The sequence below is a fragment of the Oncorhynchus masou genome, unplaced genomic scaffold (genome assembly GCF_036934945.1).
Source record: "Oncorhynchus masou masou isolate Uvic2021 unplaced genomic scaffold, UVic_Omas_1.1 unplaced_scaffold_181, whole genome shotgun sequence".
Lineage (NCBI taxonomy): Eukaryota > Metazoa > Chordata > Actinopteri > Salmoniformes > Salmonidae > Oncorhynchus > Oncorhynchus masou.
Genome location: NW_027016550.1, coordinates 1,107,267 through 1,125,249, shown reverse-complemented (window position 1 = coordinate 1,125,249; position 17,983 = coordinate 1,107,267). Strand labels below are relative to the sequence as shown.

The window sequence follows — 17,983 nt, the reverse complement described above, 5'->3', positions numbered from 1 at the left end:
TCTAGTCAGGGTCATATCCCTGTAACGTAGTCTAGTCAGGGTCATATCCCTGTAACGTAGTCTCGTCAGGGTCATATCCCTGTAACGTAGTCTAGTCAGGGTCATATCCCTGTAACGTAGTCTAGTCAGGGTCATATCCCTGTAACGTAGTCTTGTCAGGGTCACATCCCTGTAACGTAGTCTAGTCAGGGTCACATCCCTGTAACGTAGTCTAGTCAGGGTCATATCCCTGTAACGTAGTCTAGTCAGGGTCATATCCCTGTAACGTAGTCTAGTCAGGGTCATATCCCCGTAACGTAGTCTAGTCAGGGTCATATCCCAGTAACGTAGTCTAGTCAGGGTCATATCCCTGTAACGTAGTCTTGTCAGGGTCATATCCCTGTAACGTAGTCTAGTCAGGGTCATATCCCTGTAACGTAGTCTAGTCAGGGTCATATCCCTGTAACGTAGTCTAGTCAGGGTCATATCCCTGTAACGTAGTCTAGTCAGGGTCATATCCCTATGACGTAGTCTAGTCAGGGTCATATCCCTGTGACGTAGTCTAGTCAGGGTCATATCCCTGTAACGTAGTCTAGTCAGGGTCATATCCCTGTAACGTAGTCTAGTCAGGGTCATATCCCTGTAACGTAGTCTAGTCAGGGTCATATCCCCGTGACGTAGTCTAGTCAGGGTCATATCCCTGTAACGTAGTCTAGTCAGGGTCATATCCCTGTAACGTAGTCTAGTCAGGGTCATATCCCTGTGACGTAGTCTAGTCAGGGTCATATCCCTGTAACGTAGCCTAGTCAGGGTCATATCCCTGTAACGTAGTCTAGTCAGGGTCATATCCCTGTGACGTAGTCTAGTCAGGGTCATATCCCTGTAACGTAGTCTAGTCAGGGTCATATCCCCGTAACGTAGTCTAGTCAGGGTAATATCCCCGTAACGTAGTCTAGTCAGGGTCATATCCCTGTAACGTAGTCTAGTCAGGGTCATATCCCTGTATAACGTAGTCTAGTCAAGGTCATATCCCTGTAACGTAGTCTAGTCAGGGTCATATCCCTGTAACGTAGTCTAGTCAGGGTCATATCCCTGCAACGGTCTAGTCAGGGTCATATCCCTGTAACGTAGTCTAGTCAGGGTCATATCCCTGTAACGTAGTCTAGTCAGGGTCAAATCCCTGTAACGTAGTCTAGTCAGGGTCACATCCCTGTAACGTAGTCTAGTCAGGGTCATATCCCCGTAACGTAGTCTAGTCAGGGTCATATCCCCGTAACGTAGTCTAGTCAGGGTCATATCCCCGTAACGTAGTCTAGTCAGGGTCATATCCCTGTAACGTAGTCTAGTCAGGGTCATATCCCTGTAACGTAGTCTAGTCAGGGTCATATCCCTGTAACGTAGTCCAGTCAGGGTCATATCCCTGTAACGTAGTCTAGTCAGGGTCATATCCCTGTAACGTAGTCTAGTCAGGGTCATATCCCTGTAACGTAGTCTAGTCAGGGTCATATCCCTGTAACGTAGTCTAGTCAGGGTCATATCCCTATAACGTAGTCTAGTCAGGGTCATATCCCTGTAACGTAGTCTAGTCAGGGTCACATCCCTGTAACGTAGTCTAGTCAGGGTCACATCCCTGTAACGTAGTCTAGTCAGGGTCATATCCCTGTAACGTAGTCTAGTCAGGGTCATATCCCTGTGATTATAGTATAAAGGTCTGTGATAGGATGGACTACCTTCAGATCAGAGTATAAAGGTCTGTGATAGGTTGGACTACCTTAAGATCAGAGTATAAAGGTCTGTGATAGGATGGACTACCTTCAGATCAGAGTATAAAGGTCTGTGATAGGATGGACTACCTTAAGATCAGAGTATAAAGGTCTGTGATAGGATGGACTACCTTAAGATCAGAGTATAAAGGTCTGTGATAGGATGGACTACCTTCAGATCAGAGTATAAAGGTCTGTGATAGGATGGACTACCTTAAGATCAGAGTATAAAGGTCTGTGATAGGATGGACTACCTTAAGATCAGAGTATAAAGGTCTGTGATAGGATGGACTACCTTCAGATCAGAGTATAAAGGTCTGTGATAGGATGGACTACCTTAAGATCAGAGTATAAAGGTCTGTGATAGGATGGACTACCTTAAGATCAGAGTATAAAGGTCTGTGATAGGATGGACTACCTTCAGATCAGAGTATAAAGGTCTGTGATAGGATGGACTACCTTAAGCTCAGAGTATAAAGGTCTGTGATAGGATGGACTACCTTAAGATCAGAGTATAAAGGTCTGTGATAGGATGGACTACCTTAAGATCAGAGTATAAAGGTCTGTGATAGGATGGACTACCTTAAGATCAGAGTATAAAGGTCTGTGATAGGATGGACTACCTTCAGATCAGAGTATAAAGGTCTGTGATAGGATGGACTACCTTAAGATCAAAGTATAAAGGTCTGTGATAGGATGGACTACCTTCAGATCAGAGTATAAAGGTCTGTGATAGGATGGACGACCTTAAGATCAGAGTATAAAGGTCTGTGATAGGATGGACTACCTAAAGATCAGAGTATAAAGGTCTGTGATAGGATGGACTACCTTCAGATCAGAGTATAAAGGTCTGTGATAGGATGGACTACCTTCAGATCAGAGTATAAAGGTCTGTGATAGGATGGACTACCTTCAGATCAGAGTATAAAGGTCTGTGATAGGATGGACTACCTTAAGATCAGAGTATAAAGGTCTGTGATAGGATGGACTACCTTCAGATCAGAGTATAAAGGTCTGTGATAGGATGGACTACCTTAAGATCAGAGTATAAAGGTCTGTGATAGGATGGACTACCTTCAGATCAGAGTATAAAGGTCTGTGATAGGATGGACTACCTTAAGATCAGAGTATAAAGGTCTGTGATAGGATGGACTACCTAAAGATCAGAGTATAAAGGTCTGTGATAGGATGGACTACCTTAAGATCAGAGTATAAAGGTCTGTGATAGGATGGACTACCTTCAGATCAGAGTATAAAGGTCTGTGATAGGATGGACTACCTTCAGATCAGAGTATAAAGGTCTGTGATAGGATGGACTACCTTAAGATCAGAGTATAAAGGTCTGTGATAGGATGGACTACCTTAAGATCAGAGTATAAAGGTCTGTGATAGGATGGACTACCTTAAGATCAGAGTATAAAGGTCTGTGATAGGATGGACTACCTTAAGATCAGAGTATAAAGGTCTGTGATAGGATGGACTACCTTAAGATCAGAGTATAAAGGTCTGTGATAGGATGGACTACCTTCAGATCAGAGTATAAAGGTCTGTGATAGGATGGACTACCTTCAGATCAGAGTATAAAGGTCTGTGATAGGATGGACTACCTTAAGATCAGAGTATAAAGGTCTGTGATAGGATGGACTACCTTCAGATCAGAGTATAAAGGTCTGTGATAGGATGGACTACCTTAAGATCAGAGTATAAAGGTCTGTGATAGGATGGACTACCTTCAGATCAGAGTATAAAGGTCTGTGATAGGATGGACTACCTTAAGATCAGAGTATAAAGGTCTGTGATAGGATGGACTACCTTAAGATCAGAGTATAAAGGTCTGTGATAGGATGGACTACCTTAAGATCAGAGTATAAAGGTCTGTGATAGGATGGACTACCTTAAGATCAGAGTATAAAGGTCTGTGATAGGATGGACTACCTTAAGATCAGAGTATAAAGGTCTGTGATAGGATGGACTACCTTCAGATCAGAGTATAAAGGTCTGTGATAGGATGGACTACCTTCAGATCAGAGTATAAAGGTCTGTGATAGGATGGACTACCTTCAGATCAGAGTATAAAGGTCTGTGATAGGATGGACTACCTTCAGATCAGAGTATAAAGGTCTGTGATAGGATGGACTACCTTAAGATCAGAGTATAAAGGTCTGTGATAGGATGGACTACCTTCAGATCAGAGTATAAAGGTCTGTGATAGGATGGACTACCTTAAGATCAGAGTATAAAGGTCTGTGATAGGATGGACTACCTTCAGATCAGAGTATAAAGGTCTGTGATAGGATGGACTACCTTAAGATCAGAGTATAAAGGTCTGTGATAGGATGGACTACCTTAAGATCAGAGTATAAAGGTCTGTGATAGGATGGACTACCTTAAGATCAGAGTATAAAGGTCTGTGATAGGATGGACTACCTTAAGATCAGAGTATAAAGGTCTGTGATAGGATGGACTACCTTAAGATCAGAGTATAAAGGTCTGTGATAGGATGGACTACCTTCAGATCAGAGTATAAAGGTCTGTGATAGGATGGACTACCTTAAGATCAAAGTATAAAGGTCTGCGATAGGATGGACTACCTTCAGATCAGAGTATAAAGGTCTGTGATAGGATGGACTACCTTAAGATCAAAGTATAAAGGTCTGCGATAGGATGGACTACCTTCAGATCAGAGTATAAAGGTCTGTGATAGGATGGACTACCTTAAGATCAGAGTATAAAGGTCTGTGATAGGATGGACTACCTTAAGATCAGAGTATAAAGGTCTGTGATAGGATGGACTACCTTAAGATCAGAGTATAAAGGTCTGTGATAGGATGGACTACCTTAAGATCAGAGTATAAAGGTCTGTGATAGGATGGACTACCTTAAGATCAGAGTATAAAGGTCTGTGATAGGATGGACTACCTTCAGATCAGAGTATAAAGGTCTGTGATAGGATGGACTACCTTAAGAAAAGCTAAGTTAAGTGTATGGAACCACCAGACAGGACCAGAATGTGAAAACTAAAATGTTTATTGAGCAGAAACAGTACTCAGAACAACATTATGCTTTAATCAAAAATATCTCTGGAACAGTAGCAAGGTCAATGGGTCAGAGGTCAGCAACCCCTCCCAAACAAAACAAACGTAAAGAGTAGAAAGCAACAGCCAGCAGGGGTCGCTCTGCCATGATCACATCTCAGTCTATTCCCTGACGGAGACTGGTCCTCACCTGGTACGGGATAACAGTCTGTCAACTGGTACCAGTCTGGACGAAGAGGACGAGAAGGGGTCTGTAGAGGAGGGGGGTTATAGGTGTCTGTAGTAGAGGAGGAGGAGGGGTTATAGGTGTCTGTAGTAGAGGAGGGGGGTTATAGGTGTCTGTAGTAGAGGAGGAGGAGGGTTATAGGTGTCTGTAGTAGAGGAGGAGGGTTATAGGTGTCTGTAGTAGAGGAGGGGGGTTATAGGTGTCTGTAGTAGTAGGTGTCTGTAGGAGGAGGGTTATAGGTGTCTGTAGTAGAGGAGGGGGGTTATAGGTGTCTGTAGTAGAGGAGGAGGGGTTATAGGTGTCTGTAGTAGAGGAGGAGGAGGGTTATAGGTGTCTGTAGTAGAGGAGGAGGAGGGTTATAGGTGTCTGTAGTAGAGGAGGAGGGTTATAGGTGTCTGTAGTAGAGGAGGAGGAGGGTTATAGGTGTCTGTAGTAGAGGAGGAGGGTTATAGGTGTCTGTAGTAGAGGAGGAGGGTTATAGGTGTCTGTAGTAGAGGAGGAGGGTTATAGGTGTCTGTAGTAGAGGAGGAGGGTTATAGGTGTCTGTAGTAGAGGAGGAGGGTTATAGGTGTCTGTAGTAGAGGAGGAGGGTTATAGGTGTCTGTAGTAGAGGAGGAGGGGTTATAGGTGTCTGTAGTAGAGGAGGAGGGTTATAGGTGTCTGTAGTAGAGGAGGGGGGTTATAGGTGTCTGTAGTAGAGGAGGAGGGGTTATAGGTGTCTGTAGTAGAGGAGGAGGAGGGGTTATAGGTGTCTGTAGTAGAGGAGGAGGGTTATAGGTGTCTGTAGTAGAGGAGGAGGGGGGTTATAGGTGTCTGTAGTAGAGGAGGAGGGAGGTGTCTGGAGGAGGGTTATAGGTGTCTGTAGTAGAGGAGGAGGAGGGTTATAGGTGTCTGTAGTAGAGGAGGAGGAGGGTTATAGGTGTCTGTAGTAGAGGAGGGGGGTTATAGGTGTCTGTAGTAGAGGAGGAGGGGGGTTATAGGTGTCTGTAGTAGAGGAGGAGGGGGGTTATAGGTGTCTGTAGTAGAGGAGGAGGGTTATAGGTGTCTGTAGTAGAGGAGGAGGAGGGTTATAGGTGTCTGTAGTAGAGGAGGAGGAGGGTTATAGGTGTCTGTAGTAGAGGAGGAGGGTTATAGGTGTCTGTAGTAGAGGAGGAGGAGGGTTATAGGTGTCTGTAGTAGAGGAGGAGGAGGGTTATAGGTGTCTGTAGTAGAGGAGGAGGGTTATAGGTGTCTGTAGTAGAGGAGGAGGAGGGTTATAGGTGTCTGTAGTAGAGGAGGAGGGTTATAGGTGTCTGTAGTAGGAGGAGGAGGGTTATAGGTGTCTGTAGTAGAGGAGGAGGAGGGTTATAGGTGTCTGTAGTAGAGGAGGAGGAGGGTTATAGGTGTCTGTAGTAGAGGAGGAGGGTTATAGGTGTCTGTAGTAGAGGAGGAGGGTTATAGGTGTCTGTAGTAGAGGAGGAGGGTTATAGGTGTCTGTAGTAGAGGAGGAGGGTTATAGGTGTCTGTAGTAGAGGAGGAGGAGGGGTTATAGGTGTCTGTAGTAGAGGAGGAGGGGTTATAGGTGTCTGTAGTAGAGGAGGAGGGGGGTTATAGGTGTCTGTAGTAGAGGAGGAGGGGTTATAGGTGTCTGTAGTAGAGGAGGAGGGGTTATAGGTGTCTGTAGTAGAGGAGGAGGAGGGTTATAGGTGTCTGTAGTAGAGGAGGAGGGTTATAGGTGTCTGTAGTAGAGGAGGAGGGTTGTAGGTGTCTGTAGTAGAGGAGGAGGGGGGTTATAGGTGTCTGTAGTAGAGGAGGAGGGTTATAGGTGTCTGTAGTAGAGGAGGAGGAGGGTTATAGGTGTCTGTAGTAGAGGAGGAGGAGGGTTATAGGTGTCTGTAGTAGAGGAGGAGGGTTATAGGTGTCTGTAGTAGAGGAGGAGGGGGGTTATAGGTGTCTGTAGTAGAGGAGGAGGAGGGTTATAGGTGTCTGTAGTAGAGGAGGAGGGTTATAGGTGTCTGTAGTAGAGGAGGAGGAGGGTTATAGGTGTCTGTAGTAGAGGAGGAGGGGGGTTATAGGTGTCTGTAGTAGAGGAGGAGGAGGGTTATAGGTGTCTGTAGTAGAGGAGGAGGGTTATAGGTGTCTGTAGTAGAGGAGGGGGTTATAGGTGTCTGTAGTAGAGGAGGAGGAGGGTTATAGGTGTCTGTAGTAGAGGAGGAGGGTTATAGGTGTCTGTAGTAGAGGAGGAGGGTTATAGGTGTCTGTAGTAGAGGAGGAGGGTTATAGGTGTCTGTAGTAGAGGAGGAGGGTTATAGGTGTCTGTAGTAGAGGAGGAGGGTTATAGGTGTCTGTAGTAGAGGAGGAGGGTTATAGGTGTCTGTAGTAGAGGAGGAGGAGGTGGGGTTATAGGTGTCTGTAGTAGAGGAGGAGGGTTATAGGTGTCTGTAGTAGAGGGGGGTTATAGGTGTCTGTAGTAGAGGAGGAGGAGGGTTATAGGTGTCTGTAGTAGAGGAGGAGGGTTATAGGTGTCTGTAGTAGAGGAGGAGGGTTATAGGTGTCTGTAGTAGAGGAGGAGGAGGGTTATAGGTGTCTGTAGTAGAGGAGGAGGGGTTATAGGTGTCTGTAGTAGAGGAGGAGGAGGGTTATAGGTGTCTGTAGTAGAGGAGGAGGGGGTTATAGGTGTCTGTAGTAGAGGAGGAGGGTTATAGGTGTCTGTAGTAGAGGAGGAGGAGGGTTATAGGTGTCTGTAGTAGAGGAGGAGGGTTATAGGTGTCTGTAGTAGAGGAGGAGGGTATAGGTGTCTGTAGTAGAGGAGGAGGGTTATAGGTGTCTGTAGTAGGAGGAGGAGGGTTATAGGTGTCTGTAGTAGAGGAGGAGGAGGGTTATAGGTGTCTGTAGTAGAGGAGGAGGAGGGTTATAGGTGTCTGTAGTAGAGGAGGAGGAGGGTTATAGGTGTCTGTAGTAGAGGAGGAGGAGGGTTATAGGTGTCTGTAGTAGAGGAGGGGGTTATAGGTGTCTGTAGTAGAGGAGGAGGAGGGTTATAGGTGTCTGTAGTAGGAGGAGGAGGGTTATAGGTGTCTGTAGTAGAGGAGGAGGGGGTTATAGGTGTCTGTAGTAGAGGAGGAGGAGGGTTATAGGTGTCTGTAGTAGAGGAGGAGGAGGGTTATAGGTGTCTGTAGTAGAGGAGGAGGGGGTTATAGGTGTCTGTAGTAGAGGAGGAGGGTTATAGGTGTCTGTAGTAGAGGAGGAGGAGGGTTATAGGTGTCTGTAGTAGAGGAGGAGGAGGGTTATAGGTGTCTGTAGTAGAGGAGGAGGAGGGGTTATAGGTGTCTGTAGTAGAGGAGGAGGAGGGTTATAGGTGTCTGTAGTAGAGGAGGAGGGTTATAGGTGTCTGTAGTAGAGGAGGAGGAGGGTTATAGGTGTCTGTAGTAGAGGAGGAGGAGGGTTATAGGTGTCTGTAGTAGAGGAGGAGGAGGGTTATAGGTGTCTGTAGTAGAGGAGGGGGGTTATAGGTGTCTGTAGTAGAGGAGGGGGGTTATAGGTGTCTGTAGTAGAGGAGGAGGAGGGTTATAGGTGTCTGTAGTAGAGGAGGAGGGTTATAGGTGTCTGTAGTAGAGGAGGAGGAGGGTTATAGGTGTCTGTAGTAGAGGAGGAGGGGGGTTATAGGTGTCTGTAGTAGAGGAGGAGGGTTATAGGTGTCTGTAGTAGAGGAGGAGGGTTATAGGTGTCTGTAGTAGAGGAGGAGGGGTTATAGGTGTCTGTAGTAGAGGAGGGGGGTTATAGGTGTCTGTAGTAGAGGAGGAGGAGGAGGGTTATAGGTGTCTGTAGTAGAGGAGGGTTATAGGTGTCTGTAGTAGAGGAGGAGGAGGGGTTATAGGTGTCTGTAGTAGAGGAGGGGGGTTATAGGTGTCTGTAGTAGAGGAGGAGGAGGGTTATAGGTGTCTGTAGTAGAGGAGGAGGGTTATAGGTGTCTGTAGTAGAGGAGGGGGGTTATAGGTGTCTGTAGTAGAGGAGGAGGGTTATAGGTGTCTGTAGTAGAGGAGGGGGGTTATAGGTGTCTGTAGTAGAGGAGGAGGAGGAGGGTTATAGGTGTCTGTAGTAGAGGAGGGGGGTTATAGGTGTCTGTAGTAGAGGAGGAGGGGGGTTACAGGTGTCTGTAGTAGAGGAGGGGGGTTATAGGTGTCTGTAGTAGAGGAGGAGGGTTATAGGTGTCTGTAGTAGAGGAGGAGGGTTATAGGTGTCTGTAGTAGAGGAGGAGGGGTTATAGGTGTCTGTAGTAGAGGAGGAGGAGGGGTTATAGGTGTCTGTAGTAGAGGAGGAGGGTTATAGGTGTCTGTAGTAGAGGAGGAGGGTTATAGGTGTCTGTAGTAGAGGAGGAGGAGGGTTACAGGTGTCTGTAGTAGAGGAGGAGGAGGGTTATAGGTGTCTGTAGTAGAGGAGGGGGGTTATAGGTGTCTGTAGTAGAGGAGGGGGGTTATAGGTGTCTGTAGTAGAGGAGGAGGGTTATAGGTGTCTGTAGTAGAGGAGGGGGGTTATAGGTGTCTGTAGTAGAGGAGGAGGAGGGTTACAGGTGTCTGTAGTAGAGGAGGAGGGTTATAGGTGTCTGTAGTAGAGGAGGAGGAGGGGTTATAGGTGTCTGTAGTAGAGGAGGAGGAGGGTTACAGGTGTCTGTAGTAGAGGAGGAGGGGGGTTATAGGTGTCTGTAGTAGAGGAGGGGGTTATAGGTGTCTGTAGTAGAGGAGGAGGGGGTTATAGGTGTCTGTAGTAGAGGAGGGGGTTATAGGTGTCTGTAGTAGAGGAGGAGGGGTTATAGGTGTCTGTAGTAGAGGAGGAGGGGTTATAGGTGTCTGTAGTAGAGGAGGAGGAGGGGTTATAGGTGTCTGTAGTAGAGGAGGAGGGGGTTATAGGTGTCTGTAGTAGAGGAGGAGGGTTATAGGTGTCTGTAGTAGAGGAGGAGGAGGGTTATAGGTGTCTGTAGTAGAGGAGGAGGGTTATAGGTGTCTGTAGTAGAGGAGGAGGAGGGTTATAGGTGTCTGTAGTAGAGGAGGGGGTTATAGGTGTCTGTAGTAGAGGAGGGGGGTTATAGGTGTCTGTAGTAGAGGAGGAGGAGGGTTATAGGTGTCTGTAGTAGAGGAGGAGGGTTATAGGTGTCTGTAGTAGAGGAGGAGGAGGGTTATAGGTGTCTGTAGTAGAGGAGGAGGGGGGTTATAGGTGTCTGTAGTAGAGGAGGAGGGTTATAGGTGTCTGTAGTAGAGGAGTAGGAGGGTTATAGGTGTCTGTAGTAGAGGAGGAGGAGGGTTATAGGTGTCTGTAGTAGAGGAGGAGGGGGGGTTATAGGTGTCTGTAGTAGAGGAGGAGGGGGGGGTTATAGGTGTCTGTAGTAGAGGAGGAGGAGGGGTTATAGGTGTCTGTAGTAGAGGAGGAGGAGGGGTTATAGGTGTCTGTAGTAGAGGAGGGGGGTTATAGGTGTCTGTAGTAGAGGAGGAGGAGGGTTATAGGTGTCTGTAGTAGAGGAGGAGGAGGGTTATAGGTGTCTGTAGTAGAGGAGGAGGGGGGTTATAGGTGTCTGTAGTAGAGGAGGGGGTTATAGGTGTCTGTAGTAGAGGAGGGGGTTATAGGTGTCTGTAGTAGAGGAGGGGGGTTATAGGTGTCTGTAGTAGAGGAGGGGGGTTATAGGTGTCTGTAGTAGAGGAGGGGGGTTATAGGTGTCTGTAGTAGAGGAGGGGGGTTATAGGTGTCTGTAGTAGAGGAGGAGGGGTTATAGGTGTCTGTAGTAGAGGAGGAGGAGGGTTATAGGTGTCTGTAGTAGAGGAGGAGGGTTATAGGTGTCTGTAGTAGAGGAGGAGGAGGGTTATAGGTGTCTGTAGTAGAGGAGGAGGGGGGTTATAGGTGTCTGTAGTAGAGGAGGAGGGTTATAGGTGTCTGTAGTAGAGGAGTAGGAGGGTTATAGGTGTCTGTAGTAGAGGAGGAGGAGGGTTATAGGTGTCTGTAGTAGAGGAGGAGGGGGTTATAGGTGTCTGTAGTAGAGGAGGGGGGTTATAGGTGTCTGTAGTAGAGGAGGAGGAGGGGGGTTATAGGTGTCTGTAGTAGAGGAGGGGGGTTATAGGTGTCTGTAGTAGAGGAGGAGGAGGGGTTATAGGTGTCTGTAGTAGAGGAGGAGGGTTATAGGTGTCTGTAGTAGAGGAGGGGGGTTATAGGTGTCTGTAGTAGAGGAGGAGGGGGGTTATAGGTGTCTGTAGTAGAGGAGGAGGAGGGGTTATAGGTGTCTGTAGTAGAGGAGGAGGGTTATAGGTGTCTGTAGTAGAGGAGGAGGGTTATAGGTGTCTGTAGTAGAGGAGGAGGAGGGTTATAGGTGTCTGTAGTAGAGGAGGAGGGTTATAGGTGTCTGTAGTAGAGGAGGAGGAGGGTTATAGGTGTCTGTAGTAGAGGAGGAGGAGGGTTATAGGTGTCTGTAGTAGAGGAGGAGGGGGGTTATAGGTGTCTGTAGTAGAGGAGGAGGAGGGTTATAGGTGTCTGTAGTAGAGGAGGAGGGGGTTATAGGTGTCTGTAGTAGAGGAGGAGGAGGTGGTAGTAGAGGAGGAGGATAGGTGTCTGGGTTATAGGTGTCTGTAGTAGAGGAGGAGGAGGGTTATAGGTGTCTGTAGTAGAGGAGGAGGAGGGTTATAGGTGTCTGTAGTAGAGGAGGAGGAGGGTTATAGGTGTCTGTAGTAGAGGAGGAGGGGGGTTATAGGTGTCTGTAGTAGAGGAGGGGGGTTATAGGTGTCTGTAGTAGAGGAGGAGGAGGGGTTATAGGTGTCTGTAGTAGAGGAGGAGGGGGGGTTATAGGTGTCTGTAGTAGAGGAGGAGGGTTATAGGTGTCTGTAGTAGAGGAGGGGGGTTATAGGTGTCTGTAGTAGAGGAGGAGGAGGGTTATAGGTGTCTGTAGTAGAGGAGGAGGAGGGTTATAGGTGTCTGTAGTAGAGGAGGAGGAGGGTTATAGGTGTCTGTAGTAGAGGAGGAGGAGGGTTATAGGTGTCTGTAGTAGAGGAGGAGGGGGGTTATAGGTGTCTGTAGTAGAGGAGGAGGGTTATAGGTGTCTGTAGTAGAGGAGGGGGGTTATAGGTGTCTGTAGTAGAGGAGGAGGAGGGTTATAGGTGTCTGTAGTAGAGGAGGAGGGGGGTTATAGGTGTCTGTAGTAGAGGAGGAGGGTTATAGGTGTCTGTAGTAGAGGAGGGGGGGTTATAGGTGTCTGTAGTAGAGGAGGAGGGGGGTTATAGGTGTCTGTAGTAGCGGGGTGGGGGTCCATAGTGCATGGGCATGTTGACGTCTATATTGTTCAGGTTGTTGTTGACCTGGTTGAGGGGGGGGTGGTAGTTGAGGGGGGGCAGGTGGAGGAGCGGGGGCACGTAGGGGGCGGGGGGCAAGGGCTGGCGATGAGGCAGAATGACACGAGGAGGGACCAATAAGGGCGCTCGCACCGCCTGGGGAGGGGGGGCTGCTCGAGGTCGCTTAGCAACCACCACAGGTTCCGGGGGCGGGCCCACTCTCTTCCCTGAAGTCTCTGAGAGGGAGAAAGAGAGAGAGAGAGAGGAGAGAGAGCAATGTCAGTTAGTCAGGGTGATAGCAGTTAGTCAGGGTGATAGTCAGGGTGATAGCAGTTCGTCAGGGTGATAGTCAGGGTGATAGCTGCTAGTCAGGGTGATAGCAGTTAGTCAGGGTGATAGCTGCTAGTCAGGGTGATAGCTGCTAGTCAGGGTGATAGCTGCTAGTCAGGGTGATAGCAGTTAGTCAGGGTGATAGCAGTTAGTCAGGGTGATAGCAGTTAGTCAGGGTGATAGCTGTTAGTCATGGCATGGTGATAGTCAGGGTTATAGCAGTTAGTCAGGGTGATAGCTGTTGGTCAGGGTGATAGCTGCTAGTCAGGGGGATAGTCAGGGTGATAGCAGTTAGTCAGGGTGATAGTCAGGGTGATAGCAGTTAGTCAGGGTGAAAGCCGTTAGTCAGGGTGAAAGCTGTTAGTCGGGGTGATAGTCAGGGTGATAGCAGTTAGTCAGGGTGATAGCAGTTAGTCAGGGTGGTAGCAGTTAGTCAGGGTGATAGTCAGGGTGGTAGCAGTTAGTCAGGGTGATAGCAGTTAGTCAGGGTGATAGCAGTTATTCAGGGTGATAGCAGTTAGTCAGGGTGATAGCAGTTAGTCAGGGTGATAGCAGTTAGTCATGGCATGGTGATAGTCAGGGTGATAGCAGTTAGTCAGGGTGATAGCAGTTAGTCAGGGTGATAGCAGTTAGTCAGGGTGATAGCTGTTAGTCAGGGTGATAGCTGTTAGTCAGGGTGATAGCTGCTAGTTAGGGGGATAGTCAGGGTGATAGCAGTTAGTCAGGATGATAGCAGTTAGTCAGGGTGATAGTCAGGGTGATAGCAGTTAGTCAGGGTGATAGCAGTTAGTCAGGGTGATAGCTGTTAGTCAGGGTGAAAGCCGTTAGTCAGGGTGAAAGCCGTTAGTCAGGGTGAAAGCCGTTAGTCAGGGTGATAGTCAGGGTGATAGCAGTTAGTCAGGGTAGTAGCAGTTAGTCAGGGTGGTAGTCAGGGTGGTAGCAGTTAGTCAGGGTGATAGTCAGGGTGGTAGCAGTTAGTCAGGGTGATAGCTGTTAGTCAGGGTGATAGCTGCTAGTCAGGGGGATAGTCAGGGTGATAGCAGTTAGTCAGGGTGATGGCTGTTAGTCGGGGTGATAGCTGTTAGTCAGGGTGATAGCTGTTAGTCAGGGTGATATCTGTTAGTCAGGGTGATAGCTGCTAGTCAGGGTGATAGCTGCTAGTTAGGGGGATAGTCAGGGTGATAGCAGTTAGTCAGGGTGATAGCAGTTAGTCAGGGTGATAGCAGTTAGTCGGGGTGATAGCAGTTAGTCGGGGTGATAGCTGTTAGTCAGGGTGGTAGCAGTTAGTCAGGGTGATAGCAGTTAGTCAGGGTGATAGCAGTTAGTCAGGGTGATAGCAGTTAGTCAGGGTGATAGTCGGGGTGATAGTCAGGGTGATAGCACTTAGTCAGGGTGATAGCTGTTAGTCGGGGTGATGGCAGTTAGTCGGGGTGATGGCAGTTAGTCAAGGTGATAGCTGTTAGTCAGGGTGATAGCTGCTAGTTAGGGGGATAGTCAGGGTGATAGATGTTAGTCAGGGTGATAGCTGTTAGTCAGGGTGATAGTCAGGGTGAAGGCAGTTAGTCAGGGTGATAGCAGGTAGTCAGGGTGATAGCTGGTAGTCAGGGTGATAGCTGTTAGTCAGGGTGATAGTCAGGGTGATGGCAGTTAGTCAGGGTGATAGCAGGTAGTTAGGGTGAGTCAGGGTGATAGCTGGTAGTCAGGGTGATAGTCGGTAGTCAGGGTGATAGTCAGGGTGATAGCTGTTAGTCAGGGTGATAGTCAGGGTGATAGCAGTTAGTCAGGGTGATGGCAGTTAGTCAGGGTGATAGCAGGTAGTTAGGGTGAGTCAGGGTGATAGCTGGTAGTCAGGGTGATAGTCGGTAGTCAGGGTGATAGTCAGGGTGATAGCTGATAGATTACCCATAGTTCCAGAAGAACAGTATTACAGCATCGGGATTTATAAAGAAACACACTGACCTGCGTTCTTCTTGTTGAGCTCTTTCTCGCCCTCTTTCTGAATCTCCTGAATGATGCGCTCGTCATCTTGCTGTAGAGAGACAGACACACATTAGCTGGTCCTCTGTAAGCTCAGCTGGTAGAGCATGGTGCTAGCAATGGCAAGATAGTGGGTTCGATTCCCGGGAACCACCCATACGCAAGACGCATGACTAAGACGCGTTGGATATGGCTGAGAGCCATATCATATTATTATAATTAGCTGTTTGCCAAGAACGCCCTGGTTGGCTAGCGTGTTAGCTCTTTGTCGGTTTGCAATGGCTAGCGCGTTAGCTCTTTGTTGGTTTGGAATGGCTAGGGCGTTAGCTCTTTGTTGGTTTGGAATGGCTAGCGCGTTAGCTCTTTGTTGGTTTGGAATGGCTAGCGCGTTAGCTCTTTGTTGGTTTGGAATGGCTAGCGCGTTAGCTCTTTGTTGGTTTGGAATGGCTAGGGCGTTAGCTCTTTGTTGGTTTGGAATGGCTAGCGCGTTAGCTCTTTGTTGGTTTGGAATGGCTAGCGCGTTAGCTCTTTGTTGGTTTGGAATGGCTAGCGCGTTAGCTCTTTGTTGGTTTGGAATGGCTAGCGCGTTAGCTCTTTGTTGGTTTGGAATGGCTAGCGCGTTAGCTCTTTGTTGGTTTGGAATGGCTAGCGCGTTAGCTCTTTGTTGGTTTGGAATGGCTAGCGTTAGCTCTTTGTTGGTTTGGAATGGCTAGCGCGTTAGCTCTTTGTTGGTTTGGAATGGCTAGCGCGTTAGCTCTTTGTTGGTTTGGAATGGCTAGCGCGTTAGCTCTTTGTTGGTTTGGAATGGCTAGCGCGTTAGCTCTTTGTTGGTTTGGAATGGCTAGCGCGTTAGCTCTTTGTTGGTTTGGAATGGCTAGCGCGTTAGCTCTTTGTTGGTTTGGAATGGCTAGCGCGTTAGCTCTTTGTTGGTTTGGAATGGCTAGCGCGTTAGCTCTTTGTTGGTTTGGAATGGCTAGCGCGTTAGCTCTTTGTTGGTTTGGAATGGCTAGCACTACATTCTGTGTGTGTGTGTGTGTGTGTGTGTTCACAGTGGGGTCTGTGGGTGTGTGTGCGTTCACAGTGGGGTCTGTGTGTGTGTGTGTGTTCACAGTGGGGTCTGTGTGTGTGTGTGTGCGTTCACAGTGGGGTCTGTGTGTGTGTTCACAGTGGGGTCTGTGTGTGTGTGTTCACAGTGGGGTCTGTGTGTGTGTGTTCACAGTGGGGTCTGTGTGTGTGTGTGTGTTCACAGTGGGGTCTGTGTGTGTGTGTGCTACTGTGGAGTGTGTGTGTGTGTGTTACCGTGGAGTGTGTGTGTGTGTGTGTGTGTTACCGTGGAGTGTGTGTGTGTTACCGTGGAGTGTGTGTGTGTGTGTGTGTGTTACTGTGGAGTGTGTGTGTGTGTGTGTGTTACTGTGGAGTGTGTGTGTGTGTGTGTGTTACTGTGGAGTGTGTGTGTGTGTGTGTGTGTGTTACTGTGGAGTGTGTGTGTGTGTTACTGTGGAGTGTGTGTGTGTGTGTGTGTTACTGTGGAGTGTGTGTGTGTGTTACTGTGGAGTGTGTGTGTGTGTGTGTGCTCACCGTGGGGTCTGTCCAGAGGGAGCACTTGTGGCAGTGCCTACAGGGAGCGCCAGGGGAACGGGCGTGCTGACAGAAGTGGTTGTATCCACTGATTGGCTCTCGGCACAGGTAACACATGTAGCTTCCACAGCGACACCACATCCTGTTACATCCCTCAGACTTCACCAGACCTGTTCCACACTTCACACACTTCCTGACCCGAGCTGCGGTCATCCGCTCCTCACTGTAGGGGATAGAGAGGAGTTTAGGGCCCTAGTTATGACCCTAGTTAGGGCCTTAGTTAGGACCCTAGTTAGGGCCCTAGTTAGGGCCCTAGTTAGGGCCCTCGTTAGGGCCCTCGTTAGGGCCCTCGTTAGGGCCCTCGTTAGCGCCCAACACCAACAACTGTTCTACTTAACTGTTCTACACTTCCTGACCCGAGCTGCTGTCATCCGCTCCTTACCATTGGGCCCTCGTTAGGGCCCTCGTTAGGACCCTCGTTAGGACCCTCGTTAGGACCCTCGTTAGGGCCCTCGTTAGGACCCTAGTTAGGGCCCTCGTTAGGACCCTAGTTAGGGCCCTCGTTAGGGCCCAACACCAACAACTGTTCTACTGAACTGTTCTACACTTCCTGACCAGAGCTGCTGTCATCCGATCCTCACCATTGGGCCCTAGTTGGGACCCTGAATAGTCAGATCTGATGGTTCTGGCAGGCCACTTCCTGTCTGTCAGCTGCAGGAAGTCTGAGGAGCTGTGGACAGCAACAACAGGAAGTACTGGACGTGTATGGTAAGTGTGTTTGTAGTGAGTGTATTAACACTGTGTGTGTGTGTGTGTGTGTGTGTGTGTGTGTGTGTGTGTGTGTATTAACACTGTGTGTGTGTGTGTATTAACACTGTGTGTGTGTGTGTATTAACACTGTGTGTGTGTGTGTATTAACACTGTGTGTGTGTGTGTGTGTGTGTGTGTGTGTGTGTGTGTCAGTGTGGAGAGACAGGAAGAACCCGCCTGCTAAACTTCCTGCCCAGTCATCCGGGAAACAGGGCTGTTTACCCAGTACCCTCTCTGTTGTGAGAGGAACAGGACACAGAGCAGGGTTTAGCTCCATGCCTGCACTAACACCTGGGGGGGTATTCACTATGAACGAAACAGAACCAACAGAGTTTGTTCGTTTAGAAACACTCATTTTCAACGCAACTAGGTTGGCCCTGTGACCAATCACAGCCCAGGGTGTCAACAAGGTCATTGTACAGACGACACAGCTGGTATGTCACTAGGCCGGCCCTGTGACCAATCACAGCCCAGAGAGTCGACAAGGTCATTGTACACTTGGTTTTCACTCGACAGCTTCCCGGTGGTCTGAGCTAAAAATGAACCATTAGATTGTTACCAAACACCAGTAGCCTATTGGTACTGTTCTCCACGATAAGGCTAGAATTACAACGTAAAAACATCAACACCCCCCCATCTTCGTGACATTTTCACCCCCCCCCCCCATCTTCGTGACATTTTCACCCCCCCCCCATCTTCGTGACATTTTCACCCCCCCATCTTCGTGACATTTTCACCCCCCCATCTTTGTGACATTTTCACCCCCCCCCCATCTTCGTGACATTTTCACCCCCCCATCTTCGTGACATTTTCACCCCCCCATCTTCGTGACATTTTCACCCCCCCATCTTCGTGACATTTTCACCCCCCCCATCTTCGTGACATTTTCACCCCCCCATCTTCGTGACATTTTCACCCCCCCCCATCTTCGTGACATTTTCACCCCCCCATCTTTGTGACATTTTCACCCCCCCCATCTTCATGACATTTTCACCCCCCCATCTT

The 17,983-nt window shown here is 48.5% G+C and overlaps 1 protein-coding gene and 1 long non-coding RNA gene across 2 annotated transcripts in view; one reads left to right on the top strand and one right to left on the bottom strand.

Annotated features, from left to right (window-relative positions):
* Positions 1 to 4,854: 4,854 nt before the first annotated feature.
* Positions 4,855 to 12,208, top strand: LOC135538768 (uncharacterized). Its single transcript, XR_010455481.1, has 14 exons — positions 4,855 to 5,202; positions 5,272 to 5,455; positions 5,601 to 5,812; positions 5,952 to 6,262; positions 6,535 to 6,596; positions 6,747 to 7,118; positions 8,798 to 8,946; positions 9,217 to 9,675; positions 10,066 to 10,541; positions 10,714 to 10,868; positions 11,177 to 11,241; positions 11,361 to 11,488; positions 11,739 to 12,080; positions 12,145 to 12,208. It is a non-coding gene; the product is annotated as an uncharacterized LOC135538768 (long non-coding RNA).
* A 21-nt stretch (positions 12,209 to 12,229) lies between these two features.
* Positions 12,230 to 17,983, bottom strand: part of rnf216 (ring finger protein 216) — a 107,579-nt gene continuing 101,825 nt past the window's right edge. Inside the window, exons 15-17 of the mRNA XM_064964681.1 lie at positions 16,169 to 16,391; positions 14,573 to 14,642; positions 12,230 to 12,519 (exon numbers count right to left, since the gene is read on the bottom strand). Coding sequence (XP_064820753.1) covers positions 12,230 to 12,519; positions 14,573 to 14,642; positions 16,169 to 16,391 — 583 coding nt within the window. The remainder of the gene's footprint in view (positions 12,520 to 14,572; positions 14,643 to 16,168; positions 16,392 to 17,983) is intronic.